Raw genomic sequence first — 24,003 nt, forward strand, 5'->3', positions numbered from 1 at the left:
GCGACTTTGTTCTAGTTTTGAATTTTGGCCCACTGTGTATTTGAATTTGACACCCCTGCAGTAAGAGGTCAACAGCACACCTACCACTCCTAAAGCCTACAAAAGCCTTTAGGCAAATATATTTTCAGGGTGGGGCCTCTGTACTGCAGAGCCTGTTCCAACCAGACTTAAAGATGTAACATTTTCCAAATTTTTCCTTTATCTTCTTCCTAAAGTGAACTAAATACATTTAATGACTGGAACTCGGTCCCTCTGATGATCTTTACCAACCTGTACAGCGATGTGTGTGCCGTTGGATGTGGCCAGTAATGTGACAGGATGAATATCATCTTGCTCTTGGCTGTAACCTGCCTCCTCCACAGTTTGGAATGAAGCCATGTCAGGTGTCATGATGGCCACCTGGGGGCGACAAAAACGCTGTACTTAAATTACAGCTTAATTTTTGAGCCACAAATATATTTTTAAAAACACATCTGATTCCATCATGGAAGTTTACCAGAAAACGGAATAAATAATAAATTAAAATTGAAAACCTGATTTTAAAAAATATAAAAATACTAAAAATAAAGCAACTGATCTTTCTTAAGTTACTTTTATAATATATAGACTTGATTTTCAGCTCAGTTATTTAAGCTGAATACAACGCCACACTGAAGCCTTCCAAATAGAAAAAAAGCCCTTCACATTATTCTGAGTGCAGTCTACTGAGCTATGAGAGTTGTTTACCTGTTCATCTGAGCCATCTGTTGTTACCATGGTGACTGAGTGAGCACCCTGAGTTGCCAGCTCATGGGCTGGGATAGTTATGGTTGTGCCTTCTTGGGTTACCATGGTAATTGTGCCACCCATAGCTTGAAGGTCTGCCTCGGAGATACTGACCTGAAAGAGAAAAGAACATTGAGTCTGAACTACACTCTGACAACTTCAGATTGCATCCTTTAGCCAGGTCAAAGTCCCACTGAGATTAGAAATCGTCTTTTCAATAGTAGACAAACAGTCAGGAGACTTTGCAGCTGCCACTTGATACTTGATGTCACTTGAAAAAGCATATGCAAGAAAAGTACAAAGTTAAAACAGGAACAACCTGAAATGAATTTAAATGCTACTCTTACAGAAATCTCAGCTTCCTATTACCGTGCTATATGTTCATTTTAATATTCACAAAATCTCTGCTGCAGTTATCATCCAACCTTCGCACCATTAATATGTAAATTATATTTCTTCTACTATTTGAAATGCTATACATGTTTCTTTTGAACTGTTTTGAGCTGTTTTGGTCATTTGACACAGAACGTAAAGAGTGAGAGGTCAGTCTGCTCATCGTCTAACCATTTGTCAATTACTGGTTGTTAGCCAATTACCATCCTGGGCTTCCCTCCTTCCTGACTTGTAGGGGAAAAAAAATAAAAAATAAAAAATAATAATTAATTATATATATATGTATTTGTGTACTGTATGTATATATATAATATATATATATATATATATATTATTTATTTATTTATTTATTTATTTTTTATTTTTTTAAAACATGACCTGACATTGGTGACTGATCCCACAAACTCATTAGGAAAATGTTTACAAAAGTCAGGGCAGAAGGTCGCTTTCCCTATATAGTTTTCAGGGATCAGATGTCATTTTGCAGTCACGGCTATTGCCACTGGTGACCATTATAATGAATGTAGTTTTAAGGGATTTCTGAGGCGTTTGCTTCACATATGGTATATGATGAGCATCCTCGCTTCTTAAAAAAAAAAAAGTTATTTGCAACATGTTTATAGTCATGATGACGTTGTATTCTCTTACCTGTTGTTGTGTTCCATCTTCCTGTGTTACCAGGGCAACATGCTGCGGACCAACCATGTCGGAGCTTTCCACTGGAACCGGCTCTGATCCGGAGTCATCTGCCTCCACTACAGCTGTCGTGTAGCTCACATTGGGGTCATCGATGGCATCTGAATTGACATTAAGGATTCATTAGAATTTTGTAAGTTAATAAATACACAGTTTTATCTGAACTATTGTTAACATCTGTTTCCATTCTAAATTCCTACATCCCTCACAGACTTATCAAAAAAGAGAGGCCGTTAGAGAGGCCCCTTCACTGTCCACTTTTTAAAACACACGTTAAAACCCATTTTTATTCTTTGGCTTTTGACCGTAGTGAGACTTAGTTTCTCTTTTAATTAAATAATTTATTAACTAACAAATTAATTATTATTGGGGTTTTTTTGGCTTTTATTGATATCTTATGTGATTGTATTATTTCGTTCTAATGTACAGCACTTTGTGTCAGCTGTAGTTGTTGTTAAAGTGCTTTAGAAATAAAGATGATGATGATGAAAAAACATTTAAAATATTCGTTCTGTTTCGTTACATTTTACTGACCTGTTGGGGGTTCAAAGTAGGCTTCCTGCTCCTCTTCGATGGGCTCGGTGTCGTTGTGCGCTGTTCTTTTGTGCATGGCAAGTGTGGAAATCTGCTTGTAGGTTTTCCCACAATGATTGCAGTTGTAAGGTTTACAGGGCGTATGAACAACATGGTGTTTGTAAAGGCTGGAGTATTCTGTGAAGCGTTTTTCACACCCAGGCACTGTGCACACATACGGCTTCTCACCTGGAGTGGAAAAAATAGTAAGACAATGAGCATTTGACTTCATTTATTAAACTGCAAGAGAAGTGAAGACCCCCATCTTTATTGGTGTGTTGTTTCAGCACTCAAGAATTAATATATGCTTTACTTTTACATCACGTTTTCTTTATATGTAAGATCACAATGTAGTGAAGAACAGTGAACAGAGGGATTGGTCCCAGATATAGTTTACTAGCTTATTTCCATCTGCACATATAGACAACATTAGAGCTAGCATTAAGCTATGAAATCCAAATACATATCCTATATAGAAGACCAGTAAAAGGATTAAATGTCCACAAAAAGACTAAAAATCTAGATATTCTATAGATATTCTAGATAGTTTTAAAAATATATAGAAATAATGTTTGTTTGTTCTTCCTAGTAAAACAGAGTTTTTCAAACTTCAGTGTTAGACATGATGATTTAAGCGATCTTGAAACTTTATCAATTAACAGCTTAAAAGCTTTTTGCACAGCTTCTGTGGAAAAAAAACAAAACAAACTGTGCTGAGATCCAGGGGTTCAACTGGAGAGCACTTAGTGACTCACAACGACTCAGCAAGCTGAGTCATTATAAAATACCAAAGACTCACCAGTGTGAATTCGCATATGATTCTTGTAGTTAGTGGCACTGGCAAATGACCGTCCACAGCTTGGTTCAGAGCAGTAGTATGGCCGTTCTCCGGTGTGTGTTCGGATGTGAACTTTACGGATATTGGAGGTGGTAAATGACCTGCCGCAGCCTTCAACTGGGCATTTAAAAGGCTTCTCTCCTGCAAAACATGAAGTATGTCAACGCTGCAGCTTGAAATCTATAGAATTGTAAACCTGACAGAAATAGGACACAACACTGTAAGCAGCTGTTTAACATGACTAATGCTGGTATGAAAGTAGCCTTCAGGCCTTTATAAATAACCAGTGTGATTCCAACTGCAAAATGTCTGCTGTGTTTTAAAAAACAAGCAGGAGGAACTTGGCGTCATGCTTCTCGTGATGACCATGTGCCTGTGCTCCTGAAGCACTATGGTGGCTTTGAAAAATTTCAGCTCCCCTCATCTGTTGTTCAGCATTGGCTGAACAACTTGACACAACCCCCTCAAGTTGCTCAGCCAATCCTAGCTCTTCACCACCATGTGTTGTTTGTTTAAAAAAGACAGTGCTGTGTGGCTAGTTAGTTCAATCCATTTTGGTTCCAAACACTCCTTAAACAGCCCCTTCTGTATTAACAGTCCTGAAGTAATGTAGCTTTTACCAGCAGTAGCAAACAACAGTTAATCTCCTGGGTTTGTTTACAAACCTTATCAGGCTTATTGAGTGTTGCAACAACATTGTGACTTGTCAATGAGTTTCTGGGTGTGGTTGTTTACCTGTATGTGTCCTTGTGTGCTTTTGAAGGTCTCCAGAGGTTTTGAAGGACTTGCAGCAGTTTAACTCCTGACATCTGTATGGCTTCTCCCCCGTGTGTGTGCGCGAGTGACTCTTCAGTCCATAGCCTTAAAGAATCACACAATTTGACATTTAGCTAAATTACTATTCCATAACTAAAAGCAGCCTATTCCATATTTATACTGATCTCAGATATGGTCTTACGTTTAACAGCAAGAGTTTTTTCCAGCTCAAAACAGACCTTTAGGGATCTCTTTCAATATACTGTTTTATATTAAAATATAACATAACAGGCAACTGTTGTTGTGATTTGGTGCTCTATAAAAATAATAGAATTTAATTGAATGGGGTTGACTAAACTTGTGTTTACAAGTGGTAATTAAGGCAGTTTGTCTGGGGTGCTTTACTGAAGAGTCTGCATTTTCCACACATTTCAAGTCATTTGATAAACAAAAAATGTATTTTTTGCAAGTAAATTAAATCCCACTCAATTACAGCCTTCATTAAAAGGAAAAAAAAAAACTTACACAGTAATAACCTGACTAGTTCAATTGTCAACATCACTATGGTGATAATGAGATTTTAATCAAGGGTTTAAAAAAAAATTAAATTTGGCAACAAAAATAAAAGAAATTAGCCATGAGTCAACTTGTAATATTATATTATCTGTTGCTACCTGTTGCAAACTTCTTTCCACAGTTGGGATAGTCACAGATGTACGGTTTGTCTCCAGTGTGGGAACGCTCATGTACCTGCAGGACACAAACAAAACTGTAAAGCATTGCATTTCAGTAAATGGCAAAATCTTACAAAATGTTATCTTTAAATAAATTACACTTGAGGAGGCAAAAAAAAAAAACTTTTTAGAAAAACAAAGCACCCACACTTACCTTAAGATGGTGGGCAGTGGTGTACAGCTTTCCACAGCCTTCATATTCACAGCGAAAGGACTTTTCCCCAACATTTGAGACCCTTCCTGGCCTGTTGTCTTGTCCCTGTAACACAATCTGAAAGACAAGGCACAATTATGTATCCAATGTTAGACTTAACGTAAAGAGAAAAAAAAAGGAGAAATAAATAAAAAGAAACATTACCCGCATGTGGACACCATTGTCTGCTTCAACTCTGCCAAAGGTCCCCAGGGGGTTCTCTATATTCTCCACCTTTGAGGGAAAAGAAAGGGTATTTTAATATCTATTGGATGATCATAAATATATTAAACCAAGGGATATTAAATATGAAACTATAATATTTAAAATTGATAAACCATTATTACAGCAAAAATGGAACATTCAAAACAGGCAAATTTATAAAGCCTATGATAAGATAATATTTAATCTCATATTCACAAGTGACCATCTTGCCAAGATAACGACATAATAACTTTTTACACAAGCCAATTACATGTGCGCAGAACACAATGGTGTTAGTGGTTTTCTTTTACCTAAAAATATTGTGTGACATGATAAAATGCCACTACGTTGCAAGCTCATATCAATATTCCTCTTTGCATCCTCACTGTTACACCTGTCTGCCTCTTACTCACACACGTGTTCTGTCTCGCTTCTACTGACATTCATTCCTCTTCTCTCCAGTGCACTCCACCTCTCTGAGCTCTTCCACCTGCTCCCTACTCTCATTACAGATCATAGTGTCATCTGTAAACATCACAGACCACAGAGCCTTCTACGTGACCATCACCTTTCCAAACAGGAAGGGCCTCAGATGGTACCACCCCACCCCCATCCTTGAATCCACCTGTCACTTATACTGCATACCCCACTACTTTCTCGCTGTCATAATTCTGTGTCAACACACACACACACACACACACACACAAAATGTAGAGTTGGTACCACACCAGTACAAAGACAAAGCACACGTACCTTAGTGGTATACTGTTCTAGCACGCTGATGGTCTCTGGGTCAATAGCTGCCGCCTCCGCCTGCAGGTCTGCGATGGTGCCATCAGCCTGGATTGCCAGGATGGTGTTGGACTGGGGCATGTGCACAGTGTGCTGAATGTAGGCGGTGCTCCCATCCTCCAGCTGTACCTCCTGCAGGCCACCCTGATCATATGTTTCTGCACAGAAATTAGGAGAAGGACGCAGAAACTGAAACTCGCTGATGAAACTGAGCTTTGTTCCAGTAAAAATCAAAAAGTTTGGGGAGGGAAATAATAGTTTCCTGCATGTCTGGACCCAAACTTAATTCTTCTTTGTGGTGAAATCCTTCAACTTAAGAGTTTTTATTTATAAATGTTTTGTACATTTTCTAGTCCAACACCAACATTTATGTAACCATTTTTATGTAACCGTGTTGTCCCATGAATAGACTGGTTTTTAAAAAAGAAGATACACATGCACATGAACATTTTTTAATGTCTGTGAACTTGCAGCTTAGCCGAACTCTGCAAATAAATTTATAAAAAAAGAGTTTATAGGAAGGGAATATAATAAAGGATAAGCAGATGTCTTTTGACTATTTTCTTTTACTGATGCAATGAAACATTAAAATAATCAACTAAATAGATGAAAGATGCTTAAAATTCAATTCAGTTTGATTAGGTGCTATTTACCTTTGGGTGTGTGAATATAGGCAGTGGTTCCGTCTTCTAACTGAACAGCCTGTCCATCTTCAAGCTGTAAACTGCCCCCCCCTTAAAATGCATTAAAAATAAACATTACTCACATTCACTTCTTCATTAGTGTGTTCTTGGTTAGCTACTAGTGAGCTTTTGTTACATAGATGACATGCAATTAAATTACAGCCTTGCACTGTGCCACAAACACAGTACACAAAGAATAAGCTCTACTCTGCTATTGGTATTACAATATTTCCATTTTATTTACCCGCTTTAGGCATGGGCACATGCTGAACATAGGCAGCAGAGCCATCCTCCAGCTGGATAACTTGGCCGTCCATAATCTGTCCATCTGAAAAGGAACCTTTGGTGTCATGCTGGATATATGCAGTGGATCCATCCGCAAGTGTAACAGCCTGCAGACTCACTGTGTCCATACTCTCCATCTGATCTGCATCTGGGAAATAAGAGAGTAGTAAAACATAGACTTTTAGTTTAAGGAGTAATGGAGTAGATCGTCACAAAATGAAACAACAGGACTGCGATGTGATGCCCTTTGTCCCAGCTAATACCAGATTACTTCTGGACACAGTTTTGCCATCCTCAACCAAAACTGGGACTGAAATTCAAATGTGATTAGATGTACAGTTCTGCAGTGATGTCAGTAAATTTTTTGTAACAACAGAAAGTTTAAAGGCTCACCTCCCACTGTCACAGCCTCTGCTAGACAGAGTGTGACCGGCTGCCCATCTGCATCATGAAACTCTGCCATTCCCTGGGAGTCCCGGTTTATCTGGGCCAAGAGCATGCTTTAGCTGCTGCAGGGGAAACAGGCAAGACACTCAAATGAAATGCATACTGACACAGGCACTGGAAATGCAGATACTGTGCAGTTATTTGATAACTGGATGTAACCATTAAGAATCTTACTTAATGTTGTTGCTGTTGCAGTGCCCCTCAAATCATCGCTATTCCTCCAATATGTGCAATACATACATATATAAATGTTTTTTTCAGTGTCTAAACACACTCAGTAAATACAACCAACAAACTAGCAAACAACCATACAACTGCATAGAAATAATGTGTTATAACTTAGTTTTGATTTACTAGAATAACCTAACCTAAGTGTGAAACAAAATAAGTTAAGTGAAAGAGTAAAACAAAAATAGATTTTTTTTATAAACAAAAATTAACTTGAGATTTTCTGCACTAAATGAAATTTTTTGTTTTGCCAGTTTCAGCATGGTAACATGTGTGAACACAAACAACATTAGCACATATTTACCTGCGAAGTGAGTCAAGTTTGTTTATGAAATGTCTGCAACATATACTTCTTATTCTAAGCTCAGCCCCAGACAAATACCCCTCATTCAAACTAAAGATACAACACTTGTGAAATTGGAGCCAATGTAACAACTTGCTTCATATCAGGCTTCATAGTTAATCTATTTCTATTGACTCAATGGAATTGATACCAGTGTTAGGTGTTTGCATTGTTTTATTCATTTTCTTTTTTGTACCAAGGAAACAAAGTAATCTCATATAGTTTGTTTCTTTTATCGTCATAAAAAATAAGCAAAATTTCAAATCTTCATCACACCTTTTAACATTTATTAAGTGGAAAATTTATGTTGCATAAAAGATAAACATCTGTAAATGTCATGTGTTTGCCAATAGGTGATATGAGTCAATAAGGCCGATACTGGTTGATAACATTGTTCAGCTGATATATTACAACATCTCTAACAAAAAGTGAACCGAAACGAACAAACTAACTCTGGAAGTTAAATGAACAGAAAATCTAACACAAATACAAAATAAAAATGTCAAGAAATCCCTACAACTCTGGTGACCTAATCAGACATATTGTGGATATTAAACGCAGAAAGAAGAAGCATATTAAAATTCGTTATAGCGTTCTTCTGACTTGCTCTGTTTTCAAGTTCAAGTCATAAACATGACATCACTTATTATAATAGTTTATTATTAAACTATAATAAACCAGTCTAACAGCTCTGCTCAGCTCACATTTGGTAATTCAATCTTTTACTAGTGTCTTATCAATAACTTAACGTCAACATTACTTGCTTTTGGTCCAAATCAACGCGCTTGTTGATTTGGACTCAATACTTGGAGCTAGCTACTTACGATGTAGCACAACTATGACTTGCCACATTAGTCAAGTCTGTTGTATATCAAACAAGTGTATTTAACCGCCTTTGGTATCCCAGGATTCAGTTATCACACTGACAGCGTGTCTAAACGCTGAGTTAATGACTACAGCCACAGAAACATGCCGTAATGGAGTAAGCTTGATAGCCGCTTCGTAGGCTAACAACATTGCTAACTATGACAAGCAGCGCTGTCACGACTTTCACAGCGGTTGTTGGCGAACTGTTTCTCGATGACTGCGGTTATCGAGATCACAGAGACTTCTAAATGATTTTGTGAAGTCTAAAAGGGCTCTGGAATGACAAATGGAGGGCTAGCTAACTCACGCCATACAGCTTCCCGTTTGACTAACGAGCGACGCAGTTGGAAAACAAGAGCGAGGAATCCGCGAGCTAATTAATGATAACATAAGCATTTTGGCTCGGTGGGTGTCAATTTTATTTTATGATTAAACAGCCGTCTCCCATTCTTGGACTGAATCCCCACCGCAACCTGTCACTCCCTCTCACAGAGATGGCTGAGGGAATAATGCACACTGGGTAAAAACCAATTTATATACTAACCTCCGAAAAATTTCCAACAATTCCTCCTGTTCGACCACCATGCAACAGTGCAGGAAACGGTCGGCGATGTTCACAACCCGGGAACATGTATGACAGAACTATCCTTACCGTGTTGTCCCGCCCATTCTCTATTGAGGGATTGGTCACCGACTCGCAAAGCCCACTCTTATTGGGTTAGGCGTGTGCCTGTTACGTTCATTCGAGTCTATACTGCTGTTATTCAGCCTCCCGGGCCCCTGGCAGACGCCATTCCGCGTCCGTTTTCGCATTGTCTCGGCAGTTTAACTGTAAATGCGCTGCTACGTCGTTACAAAATAATTATTTAAGCATGAAAGGTAGACGATAGTCAGCCGACATTGTAGATTCCGAGCCACCGTGCGACACAAAATGTGGTTAAATGGGTTCGCCAGCGACATAAACTGCGCTGTGGTGGAAGAATTTTCGGCATCCATGTTGAAAACAAGGTCGTGTGGGTAAAAAAAGGGGGAATGTGGGCAATGCAGTGAAAAGAGGCTCGCTGGGATAAAATGACACTACAAACTACACCCAGGACATCAGATAATCATCTTTTAAAAGTTGCAGATACAATTTCACCTCATGAACACCTACAAAAGAAGCTGAAAAGACGTAGAGATGTAGTCCTCAATGAGGCGAGAATGACTGTAGAAATGCAGGATTCACCTCAGGGTTGTCTATTTGTATTCCATGGATCAGATACTGCCCGATTAGATCTGAAGTTGAGCAGATTAATAACGTCATTGCATAAGAAAATCCCATAAAATGTTATCATTTCATTAAATGTAAAGAAGTACATCTGAATGAAAGTTCACCTGGTATAGGTAAGATTTTAAAAATTTTAACCATAAGCCACACTGACAGATATCCTTTGCCTTCCCAAGTCTTCTAGATGACAGGACTGTTTACCAAAATAGATAATTGGCATTGGATATCTAAAGAAAAATCAATTTTCAAAAATACATCTCAGTTCTTTGACATTCATTGAGTCTACTATCATTTCATTTCATTTAAAGATCACAGGAGGAAAGGCACCAAATGTTCACATGAATCATAACTTTGTAAAAATCTAGAAATACTTTTAAAGTGACTTGGCTACAGTTTTCACACTTTGCAAAGTCATACAGCGGGCCGCGTTGGACACTTTGGTGGGACAGATTTGGGATGTTGGAATGTTTGACAACCTTGAGTTTGACCCTGACAAAGATGCAATTAAAGTTTTAAAAAATCCAAATAGATTGATATGACAATGATAATACTGATCTATATGTCATACTGAAAAAAAGAAAATAAACTAGTAAAATTAATTAAAAAGATAAAATAATAAAGTAAACAAACTGTTTAAAGTGATTGCTATGGAATGGAGAAAAACTAAATGTTAATTACACACATGCACAGAAAATAATTATTTAATTATCTGTAAGACTTTTTTTTACACTTTCAGTACATTTTTTCACATTATAAACTTTGACCTCAGAGCAAAAATATGGATTTGTAATGAGAAATGATTTTGTTAGTCTTGTATTATTGCTTTTAATTAAGTAAACAACTACCTGCATGATGTAAATGTAGCAGCTCCAACTGATGTCAATATTTAGGTTTCAAACACAACCAGCTTGGGACAGTTTTGAGCCTTCTTATCTGAAACCAACACTTATAACCTCAGAGACACGAAACAGAACAAACACGAAGGGAACGCTTCATCGTCTACTGAATTGAAATAAATTAAATGTCAGGAATACCAGTCTGTCCTGTTAGGGAGCATAAACCACTGTCTCCTGCTCGGATGCAAATGACAGTGATGGCAAAATGAGAGAGGAGATGGCTTTGTGGATATCCCTCCTTTTTGGTGAAAGCAAGGGTGAGCTGCTCACTGAAAGAACATTTGGACAGTGCTGTCATATATATACATTTTTTCCCCATTTGAATAGAGAGAATATTTTTGAATTATTTGCTGTAGCCCAGTACTCATGCTTTCTTTTTAGTGATTCATATTTTCTAACAAACAATAAAATGTTATTAAAAATAGAATTTAGAAAAAAAGGGATTTTATAAATTTTTTTATTTCCTGTTACAACCCTCACCAAAAAGCCTTTGTTTTGCAAAACGTGAGTTAACTCTTACAGGCCTGCTGCTCATAGAGCTTCACATTTTGTGCAAGTGGTTTCTCCACGTGAGAGCGTGTTATTGGAGTCACGCTGCAGCAAAGTGACGTATGTTTCCCTGTTTTCGTTCTACCTGCCTCAAGTAAAAGCAAAGTCACGCAAACATACTGAATGAGACCGGAAGCTGCTGTCAAAATAAAACCGGTGAGAATTCAGAAAGTTCTAGAATTTGTCATCCCACTAAAGCTGGCAAACACCCAAGAAATGCATACATGAATATAACATATTGTGGATTATGTGCAAGCGATATCAGTCATTATTAAACATTCAGTGCACCACAGTGTTTCTTTTACTTTTTGATGTTTGCATCTGTTTTGTTCCAGTGAATTATTGGCCCATCGTCTTTTCCGTTTTCTAATCATTTATGTTCCTTGAACATTTATATGAAACACAATAAATAAATAAATAAATAAACTTGTGGCGCGGACATATGCAGTACAGCTGGTCTTTGTAAACAGTGAGCTGTAGGCACTTTAATAGACTGTAGTCTGAGTTATCTGAAGCAAATGAACATAGCTTACCAGATTCGCATTGTAGGAGTTCTCAATCTTTTTCTGACATGGCACACTTAAGCGGCCAAAGGAAAAGAAATCTTACTTTTAACTGAAATATTCTTAATTCAGCATTTTGTACACAGAAAGAAAAAAATATTTTGAGTGTTTTTAAAGGTTGTACAATAAAAACATAAATTCAGGGTTGTGTTAGTGGAAGAACGAAGTAAATCCACTTTTCAGGGGTCTCAGAGTTGAGCAGTTCATGTAATGCAGGATTAAAACATCCATCCGTTCATTGCGCAATGGGCTATGCAGCGTTTGGAAAATGGGTTTTATTTTGAAAGTTCACAGCAGGATTCATTTTTACAACTTGGGCTGTCTTAACTACCTGTCATGTTACGGGGGAGTCTCCTCTTCTAATGTGGACTTGACGCATCGGGGATTCCTCATTAGGCTCGGTTGTATGCAGGCAGTCAGAGAGTCGGGGCAACACAAGCACACGTCCGCCATCATGTTTACAGGGATGCGGACAGAGAACCGCGGAGAAAAGGGGGTTCTGGATGCAGCGACTCTGAGGCAACAGAGGAGGCTGAAACAGGCGATCCAGTTCCTCCATAAGGACTCCGCTGATCTGCTTCCTTTGGATGGACTGAAGAAACTCGGGACTTCTAAGCAGGGGGTGAGCCTCATATCTAAGGCCATTATTATATAGACATTATATAGGTGATGGGGAGGAGGACCATTGCCTCTCTCTTTCTGTGTGTGTGTGTGTGTGTGTGTGTGTGTGTGTGTGTGTGTGTGTGTGTGTGTGTGTGTGTGTGAGAAATTCATCAATGATTTATACTCTAAAGTGAAAACCTGAATCTATATTGTTATCAGTCTATCCATTTTCCTAACCACTTCTAGCAGGGTGGCTGGAGCACATCTCAGCTGCCACCCGGTGAGAGGCAAGGTATACTCTGGAGAGACTGCCAGTCCATCACAGGGCTAAAGAGACAGAAAGCTATTTAATTTGCTTCCACATTCACACCAAGGGCCAATTTAGAATCACCAATGAGCCAAACATGGATGACTTTGGATTCTGTGAAGAAACCATAACACAAAAATATGTCAAAGTTAGGCGACACAATACTTTCTAAACTGTATACATGAGCTTAAAGATGGTCTTTATATTATAGCATTTTTAGCTCAGACTGTAGATCTGATTTTAGGCTTCGACAATACTGAGGATATATATTCAGTAGGCGTGCTTGTGTTGTTTGTAATCTCTGTTGTAGCAACCACACAATATTCTCCAGAAGCGCCTACTGGAGGCAAAGCTGTGCAGAGGCAGGATAAACATGTGTGGAGTAACACCAAGCAATGGAGAGGTTCGTCTGAGCCACAGCCATGTAAATTCACAGGAGGATGAGGAGGATGACTTCATCCTCGTGCCCTGCAAGGTGGGTGGAAGTTGGGCTACTTAAAAATTCTTTTCAAGCACAAAATATCCGTGACTTGTTTGTCAAAAGGATTTTTTTCCTCCTTATTTCTCCTATCTTACATGCACCTCCCCTGTGTATACAGTGTTTAGGACAGGAAGTGAATTTGCTGATTGATACAGGTTGCAAGTTGAATCTGATGTCTTCTGTGACTGCGGAGAGATTTGGGTGAGATGTCTTCACTAATTTTTCATTTTCCTGACACCAGTTGATTTTTCAGTGTCTCCTAAGTATGTACTGCAAACATCTGCAGCATGTGAGGTGAGAACTGTTGAATTATTTTGTTTCCCTTTCAGTTTAAAAGAACTGGTCGAAGAGATCAAAATGGAGACCGATGGCTTCCCATTTCAGCGCAGGCTCTGCATCGATGGTCACATCAAGGAGCTCGGCCTGACCGTCGGACAAATCAGGATAACTTGCTCATTTGCCATAGTGGGTAAGGAAGACAACAATCGTTGCCCGAATGAAAATTATAAGAACATTTTTATATGAAGCGGTGTCATCATATTACTGTTCATCTATTACATCTATTTTCAGAAAGTAACAAGCACCTCATGTCCTTGGGCAGCAAGACTTTAAAGATGCTCAAGGTAAATCTTCTGCTTTGCAACCACCATCCATCACCACCATACATCACCACCATCCATCACCACCATCCATCACCACCATCCATCACCACCATCCATCACCACCATCCATCCTGGAGGGGAAACAACACAGTGATGTAAACAGATGCAAGATAAAAGCTAGATGATTAACTACACTAACTAAAATGGCTCTACTATAACCAACGCGGTTCTGTAATGTTTTGACATTTCTGTTTTTGCAGTGTGTGATCGATACAGAACAGCAGATCATGGTGATTGGGACAACTGTGAGGGAGCAGATTCATTTTGCCAAAAAGCAATTCAGTGAAGGGTAAGATGTTTTTCTCATCTTTTAGCTTTAAAAACATTTTTTTCTTGTGCAAATTATATTTATACCTTTCAAAATAAGGTATCATGCAGTTTATCATACCTACAAATTAATATCATCAGGTGCAATCAAACATTCAAAACCTTCACAAAACTCTCATTTTTAAATTAGGGTGTAATCCACTACTTATAGAAAGTTGTGCATTGCTGGGAGTTTTTCATGCATTCATGCAGTGAAAAAAAATATCCATACACTGCTTATTTCAAGCACCACATTTTGCTTTCTGGAGTAGTTTTGCATTTTCATTATTGTAGCAGTATATGGAAAACATAATAATGGTGACTTTCATTAATGTTAACCCTTGCTTACCTTTAATTATTAATTAAGTTGGCAAAGCCTAAGTCTAACCAAATCTGCCTCTTCTCCCCCCACTTTCGTCTCTGCAGCTCCACAGACTTCAGAGACCTGGGTTACTAATCTTCCTACCCACAAATAAACCCACACTGACCAAAAGCAATAGGAACATTTACTCCTACAACCAGATGCCTCATTGGAGAACTTCAGATTTCTACCTTCACACACTTTCAGTTTCTGTTTGCCGGTTTGCTTGCTGCGTTTAGAAGTCCTGATGCTCCACAATGACTTCACTGATCTTAACGTTGGCAGCCTTTAAGGCAGCCGTTCTCACTCTGCAGCTGCTCGCACCTGCAGGTTAACATGTAGCGTTCTTTTAGCCCAGAGTGTGTGAGTCTCGTATTAGCAGTCGCTACAGTAGTACGTGCTGTGCAGGTAGTTAACAGAAGCTGTAATCTCTAAGATTGTGATATAACTGTGATTTTTAGCTCTTTGTAATATCCAGCAAATTAGTATTATGCTGCCAGACATGGTATTCTGCAGCCGTGGAGAACAACTGTTAGTTTGTGTAGATTAGGAGCTCAGCACAATCTACTGAATACAGATTAGACGTTTCTCTACTATATTTGATAATGTTGTAAATGTATTTTCTAGTTGAATCATGTATTTGCATTGAGGTCACTGCCTTTTAATGTTTACAGGATTGTAGTGACACTTGTGATAGGTTTTATCACCCAACGGAGGCAAAAGTGTACCACTGAATAAACAAATGAACGGTGACATTTTAGTGCCTTTGCTCATTTTTTCACATGAGCTGTAGCACCATGAAAATCTTATCAGTGCCATTTTATCTGAGAGCCATTTATGAATGTGGGACCGGCTGAAGGTGACCTAATTTGAGTTGTTAATTAGAGGAAAAATCAAATAGAGTTAGGAGAAGAAAACTCCTGACACATCTGCAGAGATTAGTGTCATTTTTCACAGCTGCTGTTTTTGTGTAGCTGTACCATAGCAACTGTAGCGTGACCCGGCCTGCCGACTGGCAGGTAAACAGGCCCTCCAGTGGTTATGAAGAGGGCCAGCGCGGGCTTGAACACCACGGAAACCGACATAAACAATGGGTTGAAGTTGTTGTCTGCAGCTGACTGTGATCGACACAAAAAATGTAGGTAATGTAATCTGTGTTTTAAATGTGTTATATTTCAATTGTAGTGACTCATGTTTGTAGCTGCTTTCTTTACTGAAGGAGGTTAATAACTGTGTTTGCTATTTTTGCGGACATAGAAAGAAATGTTTCAAGTTTCTCTCCGTATTTGAGTCAACTTGATGGAAGTAGATTTACTTAAGTCCTCTAACTTTACATTTGATTAGACTACATGCTTTTATTCCACTACATTTATCTGATAGTATGGTGAATTTGTAGATTTGGGGTGATATTACAAAGTACAATAAAATAAGAAACGATATATATAATATTAAAAATATATATATTAAAATGTAAAAAACTACTACCCAGCAAAATATAAAGTTAGTATATACAATATATATACAGTATATGTTCAGTATATATAGTCACACATGAAAGTAATTAAATGAGTCCCATCTTCACCTATTGCAACATTAAAGAGACGTACACATTAGTATATCAGTTATTCCAATATGATCCAGTAATACAGACAGTTCTAAAGTTGGCCTCTTTGCATTATGACTAATTGGAATAATTATTAAAAACATAACATTAAAAACAAAAACTGTAATTTATCTATACATTTAGAAAAGTGCTGATTATTTTTCATAAAAATTGATGCAGGTGCTCAGTTTAAAATTTGGTAAAGTGTGTTCTAAAACAAAAAAAAATCTAAATAAAGATTAAAAAATGTTCACAAGATATGTAGATATTTTCATTGTTATGTGTTTTGTGCTTTTTGATAATATGTTTGGCCTAAATATAGTTCAAAGATTTTCAGGTGATTCCTCGCCCTTTCTCACTGTCTTTTCACTATTACAGTTTACAAAAAAGGCAAAAAATAAAAGAAAACTGTGTGATTCCTTCCCATTACCACAGTGTTACTATGACATCTGGACAGATGGTGACATGTGAGGCTGCACTGATACCACTGCTCCTGGGAAAGCAGGGATGCAACATCACGTTTGTCCTGGAAAGCTCTGAGAACATGAGAGCTGTTCTGGGGTCAGTGAAACACCTGCTGATCCAGACGTTGCTGAATAAAGCATCTCACAGGGACTCTCTCTTTAACATCATGAGCTTTTCAAGCAAGGTGAGGGGGATCTGGTAATTTGGGGCTTTTAATAATTTCTTTGTATGCTCATTTCCAGGGTAGAATGGTTGTACAGCATACTATTAACTTAAAACAAGAATCAGGTGCACTAGTTTGAATTTCTTTTGGATTTTTGATCCAGTGAATTCACACACAGGGCTTTTGATCACAGCTGTGCATGAAGTCAGTCAAGTGCAAAATTGAGTAAACTCATATAGTATACTACCTCACCTTTATATGATTTGATTTTTAAATAACTAATCACTCTTATTCTTGCATTTTCTTCATTTTTTTTAATCTCACCCTGAGCTTTTAGTACTTTGAGGACATTTTTTAAGCTTGAGCAGAACCTCAGATTTCTTTCTTTCCCTTGAAGGTGACCTGCTGGTCCCGCCACATGTGCTCCTGTGCTCCTGACACAGTGTACACGGCTCTGTCCTGGATTCACTCCATCAGCTGCAGCTCAGGCAGAGATCTCTTGTCTGCTCTGAGTATTGCTCTCACCGACCCTGCCTGTCATGCCGTCCACCTTCTTTTCACAGGCTTTCCTGATCAACCAGAGGCCGTGCTGAGAGCTCTTCCTGCACTGGCAGTTGGGAGGCCTGTGAACGTTTTCTACCTGCAAGATATAGGAAATAAACTGGACAGAAACACTAGGGACTATCTGCAGTCTTTCACACAGACCACAAGGGGGAGCTGTTATCTGATTCCATTCGATTTGAATGGCACGCTGGAGAAGGTATAGACTGAGAATTGCTCGGTAGTTCTAAAAAATAGGCCCCACAGTGACTGTGAGTCTGAGTATGTGTGGTTCTATTACTGCTGTCAGGTGATTCCTCTGTACGTTGCTGAGAGCCAACCATCACTGCTAAGCTTCAATCCAGCCAAGTGGTGCTGTCCCCCCACCTCTGTCACAATACCACAGCTGCACCACATATCTTCACCCCTGCTCAGGTCTAGTTGCACAATTTTTAATCTTTTTAAACTTTGAACATTGTTTTAACAACAATTTAACACTATAGGAGCAGTCGGAGTAATCCCAATCTTCCGGTTACCTCCTGTATCCTGTCTGGTCAAACCCTAAGCAGCCCAGAATTCTTCCCAGGATGCAGAGTCCTGGCCAGGAGAGAGCGGGATGGCCTTTATTACATGGGCACTGTCATAAAACAAATACAGGTGACACATGACTGTTGAATATTGTTTCTACTGCAGCTAATATGGGCTAATTCAGTTATTTACTCCTGCAAAAGCACAACCGTTTTAAAAATGAAACTATACATTTACAGTATTTGCTGACTTTAAGTTTAAGGGTATTCAGCCACACCATTTTTAATGTATTAGCATCTGGATGAGTGCACAGGGGCACATCAGCTGCACTGAGCAGGGCTCTCATTGACTGACTGCTTTAATAAGCACTTTGCCCAAAAATTGTGCCCAGTGTTTTCCCAATTTTCCCATCTGTCCCAGCTGTCACAGGGTCAGTGGTGGGGTAGATCTAGGTAAGGTCGCCAATCTCTCACAAGGCTCTCCTTGTGCCATCCCATTTAAAAAGTGGTGGAAAAGCTCCTGGTCTTCAGTGGAAAAGCAGAATAAATATAGAGCATTTAATCTATTACGCATCTACGCAGCTTCAGTACAATCCAACAAAAACTGATCATAAAAATATAACCTGATGAGCCGAAGTTAAAAAAAAAAGTTTTAGTGTCAGAGTCACTGCTCTTATCCAAAAGTCAGACGCTAACGGACTAAAAATCAAATTTTAAAAAAGGGACGAGTAAATATTTGAAGACTGTCTTCCAATTTTAGGGCTGCAGTGGAATTTGGGTGGTTGACTTTGACCATGCAGAAAGTGCAACGTTTGAGATTGCCTCCTCCCAGCGCCAGCTCGTTTGTTCACTTGACATGGTCAATGACAGCAGAGGTTGCACATGCAGGTTGGCTCCTGGCGACGCTGTCCTGTCACCATGGGAACAAGATCTGAGAAGATACGGTCCAGGTCAAGTGGTGGCAGCCACAGAACATAGAAATGGTTATGGAGGTACGGCAGAAGTCGTATATTTTATATTATAACATCATCATATGACATTCAGTGGTGTGGATACAATCAAGGATATTTTTCTTTATAGTCAATAATTCTAATGAGACCGTTTTCAAACGGGAGACTTGTTTCCTAAGATATATATTCATATGATAAATCACCAATGTCTGTTCATGATCACCATCTGTAATCCACTCAAAGGGCTCACCCTTCCTTCCTGTAGGTAACGGTGTTAGACGCCTCCGGGTGCTGATGTGGAATAGTTGTGTGTGTGTGCTTCCTGAAAGTCTGCTTTTGCCCATTTCTGCTTCTCGCCATGCCAGAATAGTACGGGAGCTCCAAGCAGTCACTCACAATCAGTGCTGCAGCTGGCTTTGTGCCCCCCAGCTGTACTGCACCGACTGCTGCCATTCAGCATGTGCCTCTTGCTACTGTTCATCCTGTTTAGTTCCACCCAGTCTTGGTGCGAGCTTTGGAAAATCAGATGAACTTGATAAAACAGAGCAAGTCAAGCAGGTGGACCGCAGAGATGCAGATGTGAGGACGAGTGACCCCGAGTTGCCATCTTCCTCCTCCTCCTCCTCATCTCTTTCCCATGATGAGACCAGAGCATCAACTTCTCCTTCAGTGAAGATAAGAAGTAAACAACAGCGTCCTCCCTGGAGATACTGGAGAAGAACTGGACTAGAACCACAGCACAGGCAGCCAGGTGAGAATCAGACACACACTGAGTTAATAAGTTCTGAAGAAGTTCAAAAGAAAACTGGAAACAAAAAGAAACCTTGTGAAAAAATAGATCACAGGTAGATTCCACTGGAGATATCACATAAACAAATGGGTCCTACAGTGTTTAAGGTTAATGACACATTTACTGAGAACACTGGAGTGTTACTGTTAGAAGACAGGAGATATTGAAATTGAAGACATCATGACAAGACATCATGTTTAAAATCCCTTGTTTTGATATCATCTACTTAAGTGAATGAAATTAAACATTTCAAAAGACACTGTACCTGACCTTATGTTACCTGGTTGAATTTTTGTTAGTAAACTCATAAATCAGTGTATTTCCATCTGCTAGTCTGTTCTTATCCAATCTTAAAAACATCCGATCCTCTTCGCCTTTTTTGGGTGTTTTACTGGAGACCCCAGTAAGTGCTGTGTAGAGTGGTCCTGAAATCCTTTCGATGATGTTTTTCATATTTTGACTAAATGTTATTCTCTGTTACCTTTATAGCAGATGCTGCTTGCTACACAGTGTGGGCGCACATGAACACATGCATGTTATTTTTGATGTATTGTAAACAAATGCATTTCCAGTCCTTTTACCCTCACGTTTAATGGTCACAAATAAGTGCAAACTTGTCTCACAAAATGTCAATAAAGATGCAACATGCTGTTTTTAATGATAGCAGTATACAGTATGCGTTCTGATATGTGTGCAATATGCATGAGCTCAGATGGAATTTTTTTTTTGTGCAGGGAGTGCTGGTCCCCGGAGGACAACCCAACCTGTGAGTTTCAGCATCCCTGAACCACAAATTAGTGCCTCACCAAATCACAGCTCCCTGTTTCAGTCACTTCCTGGCACCAGAGGAAGAAGAGCAAACATTAGAGACATTTTGTCCACAACCAGCTTCAAACCTCGACCACCAGTGGGACTGCAGTCTCTCTGAGAACGATGCCAATATATTTACATATTGTCTCAGTCTAAACTCGTGTACAGTGCATGTTGAAGAGCCAAACAAAAAACTGATTACAAAAATATTTTATTTCAATACAATGATGTGGTCTTAGTGCAGGTAAGAATAGTGCATTACAGTAAAATAAAATGTAAACTCTTAATGCAAAAATCTATATACAAGAAGCAAGAAACAAAGAGCATGTGCAATGGTCAGTTGTTATTAAAGGGTGACAGGTTTGGTCAGCTGAGGGGTCAGAGGTCAAAGGTGAGGTTGACACTCTCCCCAGCTTTAACACTGACCAGCTGAGTCTGCTGCTGTGACTCTGCCACACTGGCAGTGATGGCATATGTTCCAGGTGAAAGCTCGATATAAAAATCCTCACTGGATCCAGACACGCGGTTCTGAAAGCAGCAAATAAAAAGATTTTAATGCAATGATTATTTTTTACATTTTAGATGAATTAAAGTCAAACTTTTGACAACATGTAAATAGTAAAACTCAGGCCCCCAAACTGAAATGCAAACTTCATCTATACAACTTCAAAGGAGTTTCCTGAATTCTGCTGGTACTGTCTATGCCACTGTAAAATGCTAACTTTCTGAAGCCTCCAACTCAATTTTTTGTTTCCCTTTTCCACTTTTTTGGCCAACAAATTACCTACTGTAAATTGCTTAAATATAAAGCCTTAAATGCTCTGAGTTTGTCAGCCTCTGAGCTTTTCCTATTCCAAATAATCAAAAACACAATGCAGAATTACTTGGTACTTGTCGCATTTCCTGGTTGGTAGCGCAGCTGATGTCTTTGCAGATGCTGGCTGTGTGTGAAACCTGGACATGTGGTTCTTTTCAATGTCACTGGGCTGCGTGCAACAACCAGACTTGTAAAATCTCTGCAACAAAGACAAAATCCATATTTTATTCTCCCAGGTCTGTAGCTGGAAGTCCACATAGAGGTGCTTTGGGACATAGTCACTAACTTTGCAATGACTAGTGGTTTGTGCCATGAACTCAGCGATTTTTGCAAAGGCATCATCAAGCTCTGTGGGATTTCTCTGGAAAAGCAAGAGATGAAAAGAGACAAGCTGATAAAAACAAAAAAACAAAAACAAACTTTGAACAAAGAATTAAAAGTATTTATATTTAGATTACATTATAAGGTTATATTATTATAAATATTAAAGGCGAAAGATAAAAGCACCTCGTCAGCTATATCTGTGTCTTCATCTGCCATAGTGGGGTTTTGGGATGCAGTGCTCGCCCAGTCCACACTCCGCCTGGAGGCTCGCTGCAGCACCTCCAAGCCCAGACTGGCAGAGCGCTGCAGGGAGGACTCCAGCCAGGCTTGGCTGTCCATGGGCAGGTGGAGGGAAAAACTCAGGTGCCCTTCACCCAAGGAACGGGCACAAAGAACGCTTTAAGATCGCTTTACAGGACACAAATATTGAAAAGAGAAGAATTTAATTGTAAATATACCAATATAATACAACAAAAGAATTTATCACTTACTGGGATTTTTTAAAACTAAGATGTCAAACTGCTCTGTGGATCCAGCATATCTAATAGGCATCTGATTTTTCTAATCTGATATTGAGAAAACCCTTTTTCAGCTGCTTCATAAGAAACACGTCAGAAAACAAGTTAACAGAGCTACATCAGTACAAAAATAAGACTGTGTTAACAAATTTTGGCCAGTTAACAAAGATCAATGTTTTTTTTCCCCTCCGACAAGGTTTGAACCAACTATAATCACCTTAAATGCAGTGTGGGAAACAAGAACATATGGGACGGATATCCTAGAAACAGCGCATGCGTGCAAATTAAATCAGCTGGGCTGTCACTTCTTTCTGAAGCTACTTACTTTGAACTGTTAAACACAGACCCGTTTCCCTCGATGGAAGCTCAGGAACACTGAGACGTGAAACACTTCGAAGTGCACGCCTCACATTCTAGAGCATGACGTTGTCACATGTAGAGCACATTCTGCTTATTCCAGGAACCGTCAACAAACCTCGTGTCAGGAGACTTCGTCTACCTGCTCTGCACGTTTAACATGTACGCAGGTTACTGAATGTAACGTTAGAGAAAACTGTGCTCCGTACACTTACACTCTGGCTTTGACGTTTCCCTCGTTTCAGTCGCATTCACGTCACGCTTTTAGCGGCTTTCAAATGACACGGCAGGAAATCCTACATATTAAAGCCCGCCCCTTAGTGGTGGAGGAAGTATTCAAATCATGAACCAGGGTGAAATTTATGCGTTTACCTTACCTTGTTATCTTTTCTGTGCGGTTTTGTGGAAAACAAATAATGAATAGTTTGATTGTGGATTAGTCTGCATTTCTGTTTCTATCAATCAGCTAGTTAATTCATATAACCTCAAATAAAAATAATAAAAAGGAAAAGCAAATAAAAGTGCAGGACTGTCCCTAACTATCCTTAATCTGCAGTGAAAGTCATAATTGAACTTCTTAAGTTCATGTTGCCATGTCTAGCACACTGCCAGTGTTTCCAAGGAAAGCTCTTAAACTGATGGACAACTTTCATGATAATTACTGAATTGTTTCAGCTTTGCTTGCACACAGATACAATTGAGAAAACTTTAATATTTACTGATATTAAAGTTTTATTTTTGACTGTTTTATTCTATACATGACTGGTTAGATGCACCATTTCGGGCCTCCAGTCTACAAAACAAGCTGTTAAGTTATATCTGGTAGTTTGTGTTGGGTATCACCACGTCCCAATAAACAAAATTATTTTAAAGGTAGCAGTTTAAAAGCAGCTGATTAAGCACTATATAAACAAGTTCATCAGAAATTTGAATATACATATATTTTGCCTCTAATTGGAATGACGTGACAAAAAACATCAGAATTAACTTTCTGACCATTTCTTTAATTGTTCAAGGTAGTGCTGACTTTCTGAAGCACATACAGCAACATTTGTATTTTTTTTGGTGAGTTTATATTATTATTACCAAAAACATAGCAATACCGTTTCATTGTAAGTCATTAGAAACGACTGACTTTTGCTATATTAAAAGAACAAAACAGGAAGTCTGTGCATTTTTGAAGATTGTTCAGTCTGTAACTTGGACACTTGTCAAAAAGATTTTACTAGGACAAGACCAACAGTGCTGAGGATCCAGGTGATTTCCTCACATGAAAAAGTTTCCTCTGCTCCTCACACCTTTCAATCAAAATTAACAGCATCTCTTCAGTTTCCATGCCAATCAAAT

General features: G+C 38.9%; 4 protein-coding genes across 12 annotated transcripts in view; 2 read left to right on the forward strand and 2 right to left on the reverse strand.

The window, feature by feature from the left end:
- Nucleotides 1–9,809, reverse strand: part of znf143b (zinc finger protein 143b) — an 11,802-nt gene extending 1,993 nt beyond the window's left edge. The window contains exons 1-14 of one of the 4 annotated variants that reach the window (XM_014337904.2): nt 9,342–9,809; nt 7,306–7,418; nt 6,872–7,060; nt 6,598–6,678; nt 5,906–6,102; nt 5,114–5,182; nt 4,910–5,026; nt 4,696–4,771; nt 4,001–4,126; nt 3,227–3,406; nt 2,389–2,616; nt 1,807–1,955; nt 727–879; nt 271–399 (exon numbers count right to left, since the gene is read on the reverse strand). In XM_014337904.2, the coding sequence (XP_014193390.1) occupies nt 271–399; nt 727–879; nt 1,807–1,955; nt 2,389–2,616; nt 3,227–3,406; nt 4,001–4,126; nt 4,696–4,771; nt 4,910–5,026; nt 5,114–5,182; nt 5,906–6,102; nt 6,598–6,678; nt 6,872–7,060; nt 7,306–7,411 (1,800 nt within the window). In that variant the 5' untranslated portion in view covers nt 7,412–7,418; nt 9,342–9,809. The other 3 variants (XM_005935579.3, XM_042226107.1, XM_014337902.2) reach the window with 3 other exon arrangements.
- A 2,516-nt stretch (nt 9,810–12,325) lies between these two features.
- LOC102299820 (nuclear receptor-interacting protein 3) lies at nt 12,326–19,105 on the forward strand. Of its 3 annotated transcripts, XR_006055043.1 has the most exons (10): nt 12,326–12,694; nt 13,293–13,457; nt 13,582–13,664; nt 13,793–13,932; nt 14,034–14,086; nt 14,326–14,414; nt 14,858–15,930; nt 16,831–17,044; nt 17,421–17,783; nt 17,874–19,104. XR_006055043.1 is itself a non-coding variant. In XM_005935577.3 (7 exons), the coding sequence occupies exons 1-7, from the start codon at nt 12,341–12,343 to the stop codon at nt 14,886–14,888; spliced, it is 915 nt and encodes a 304-aa protein (XP_005935639.1). In that variant the 5' UTR covers nt 12,326–12,340; the 3' UTR covers nt 14,889–15,937. The 3 variants fall into 3 exon arrangements, 1 of the variants encoding a protein (XP_005935639.1); XR_006055042.1 differs by having other exon boundaries at nt 17,421–19,105; XM_005935577.3 differs by lacking the exons at nt 16,831–17,044; nt 17,421–17,783; nt 17,874–19,104 and having other exon boundaries at nt 14,858–15,937.
- A 53-nt stretch (nt 19,106–19,158) lies between these two features.
- cunh11orf16 (chromosome unknown C11orf16 homolog) lies at nt 19,159–20,758 on the forward strand. Its single transcript, XM_042226115.1, has 2 exons — nt 19,159–19,791; nt 20,565–20,758. The coding sequence occupies exons 1-2, from the start codon at nt 19,335–19,337 to the stop codon at nt 20,756–20,758; spliced, it is 651 nt and encodes a 216-aa protein (XP_042082049.1). The 5' UTR covers nt 19,159–19,334.
- An 89-nt stretch (nt 20,759–20,847) lies between these two features.
- Nucleotides 20,848–23,906, reverse strand: akip1 (A kinase (PRKA) interacting protein 1). Of its 4 annotated transcripts, none has more exons than XM_042226116.1 (6): nt 23,034–23,906; nt 22,625–22,952; nt 21,965–22,189; nt 21,744–21,818; nt 21,525–21,656; nt 20,848–21,168 (listed from the first exon to the last, which is right to left on the reverse strand). In XM_042226116.1, the coding sequence occupies exons 3-6, from the start codon at nt 22,118–22,120 to the stop codon at nt 21,019–21,021; spliced, it is 513 nt and encodes a 170-aa protein (XP_042082050.1). In that variant the 5' UTR covers nt 22,121–22,189; nt 22,625–22,952; nt 23,034–23,906; the 3' UTR covers nt 20,848–21,018. The 4 variants fall into 4 exon arrangements, with proteins under 4 accessions (XP_042082050.1, XP_005935636.1, XP_005935638.1 ...); XM_005935574.3 differs by having other exon boundaries at nt 22,625–22,803; nt 22,872–23,906; XM_005935576.3 differs by having other exon boundaries at nt 22,872–23,906.
- Nucleotides 23,907–24,003: the final 97 nt, after the last annotated feature.

Source organism: Haplochromis burtoni, unplaced genomic scaffold, assembly GCF_018398535.1.
Source record: "Haplochromis burtoni strain Fernald_Lab_line unplaced genomic scaffold, NCSU_Asbu1 Contig_197, whole genome shotgun sequence".
NCBI lineage: Eukaryota > Metazoa > Chordata > Actinopteri > Cichliformes > Cichlidae > Haplochromis > Haplochromis burtoni.

Bases quoted from the DNA above. Each gene is read 5' to 3' on its own strand.
- akip1 (XM_042226116.1), bottom strand. From the start codon at position 22,120: ATGGACAGCCAAGCCTGGCTGGAGTCCTCCCTGCAGCGCTCTGCCAGT. The intron at 21,657-21,743 runs GTTAGTGACTAT...TCTTTGTTGCAG, and splicing joins AAACCACTAGTCATTGCAAA to AGATTTTACAAGTCTGGTTG. The intron at 21,169-21,524 runs GTAATTCTGCAT...TGCTGCTTTCAG, and splicing joins GGAAATGCGACAAGTACCAA to AACCGCGTGTCTGGATCCAG.
- cunh11orf16 (XM_042226115.1), top strand. From the start codon at position 19,335: ATGTGGAATAGTTGTGTGTGTGTGCTTCCTGAAAGTCTGCTTTTGCCC. The intron at 19,792-20,564 runs GTGAGAATCAGA...TTTTTTGTGCAG, and splicing joins ACCACAGCACAGGCAGCCAG to GGAGTGCTGGTCCCCGGAGG.
- LOC102299820 (XM_005935577.3), top strand. From the start codon at position 12,341: ATGGGTTTTATTTTGAAAGTTCACAGCAGGATTCATTTTTACAACTTG. The intron at 12,695-13,292 runs GTGAGCCTCATA...TCTCTGTTGTAG, and splicing joins TCGGGACTTCTAAGCAGGGG to CAACCACACAATATTCTCCA. The intron at 13,458-13,581 runs GTGGGTGGAAGT...CTGTGTATACAG, and splicing joins TCATCCTCGTGCCCTGCAAG to TGTTTAGGACAGGAAGTGAA.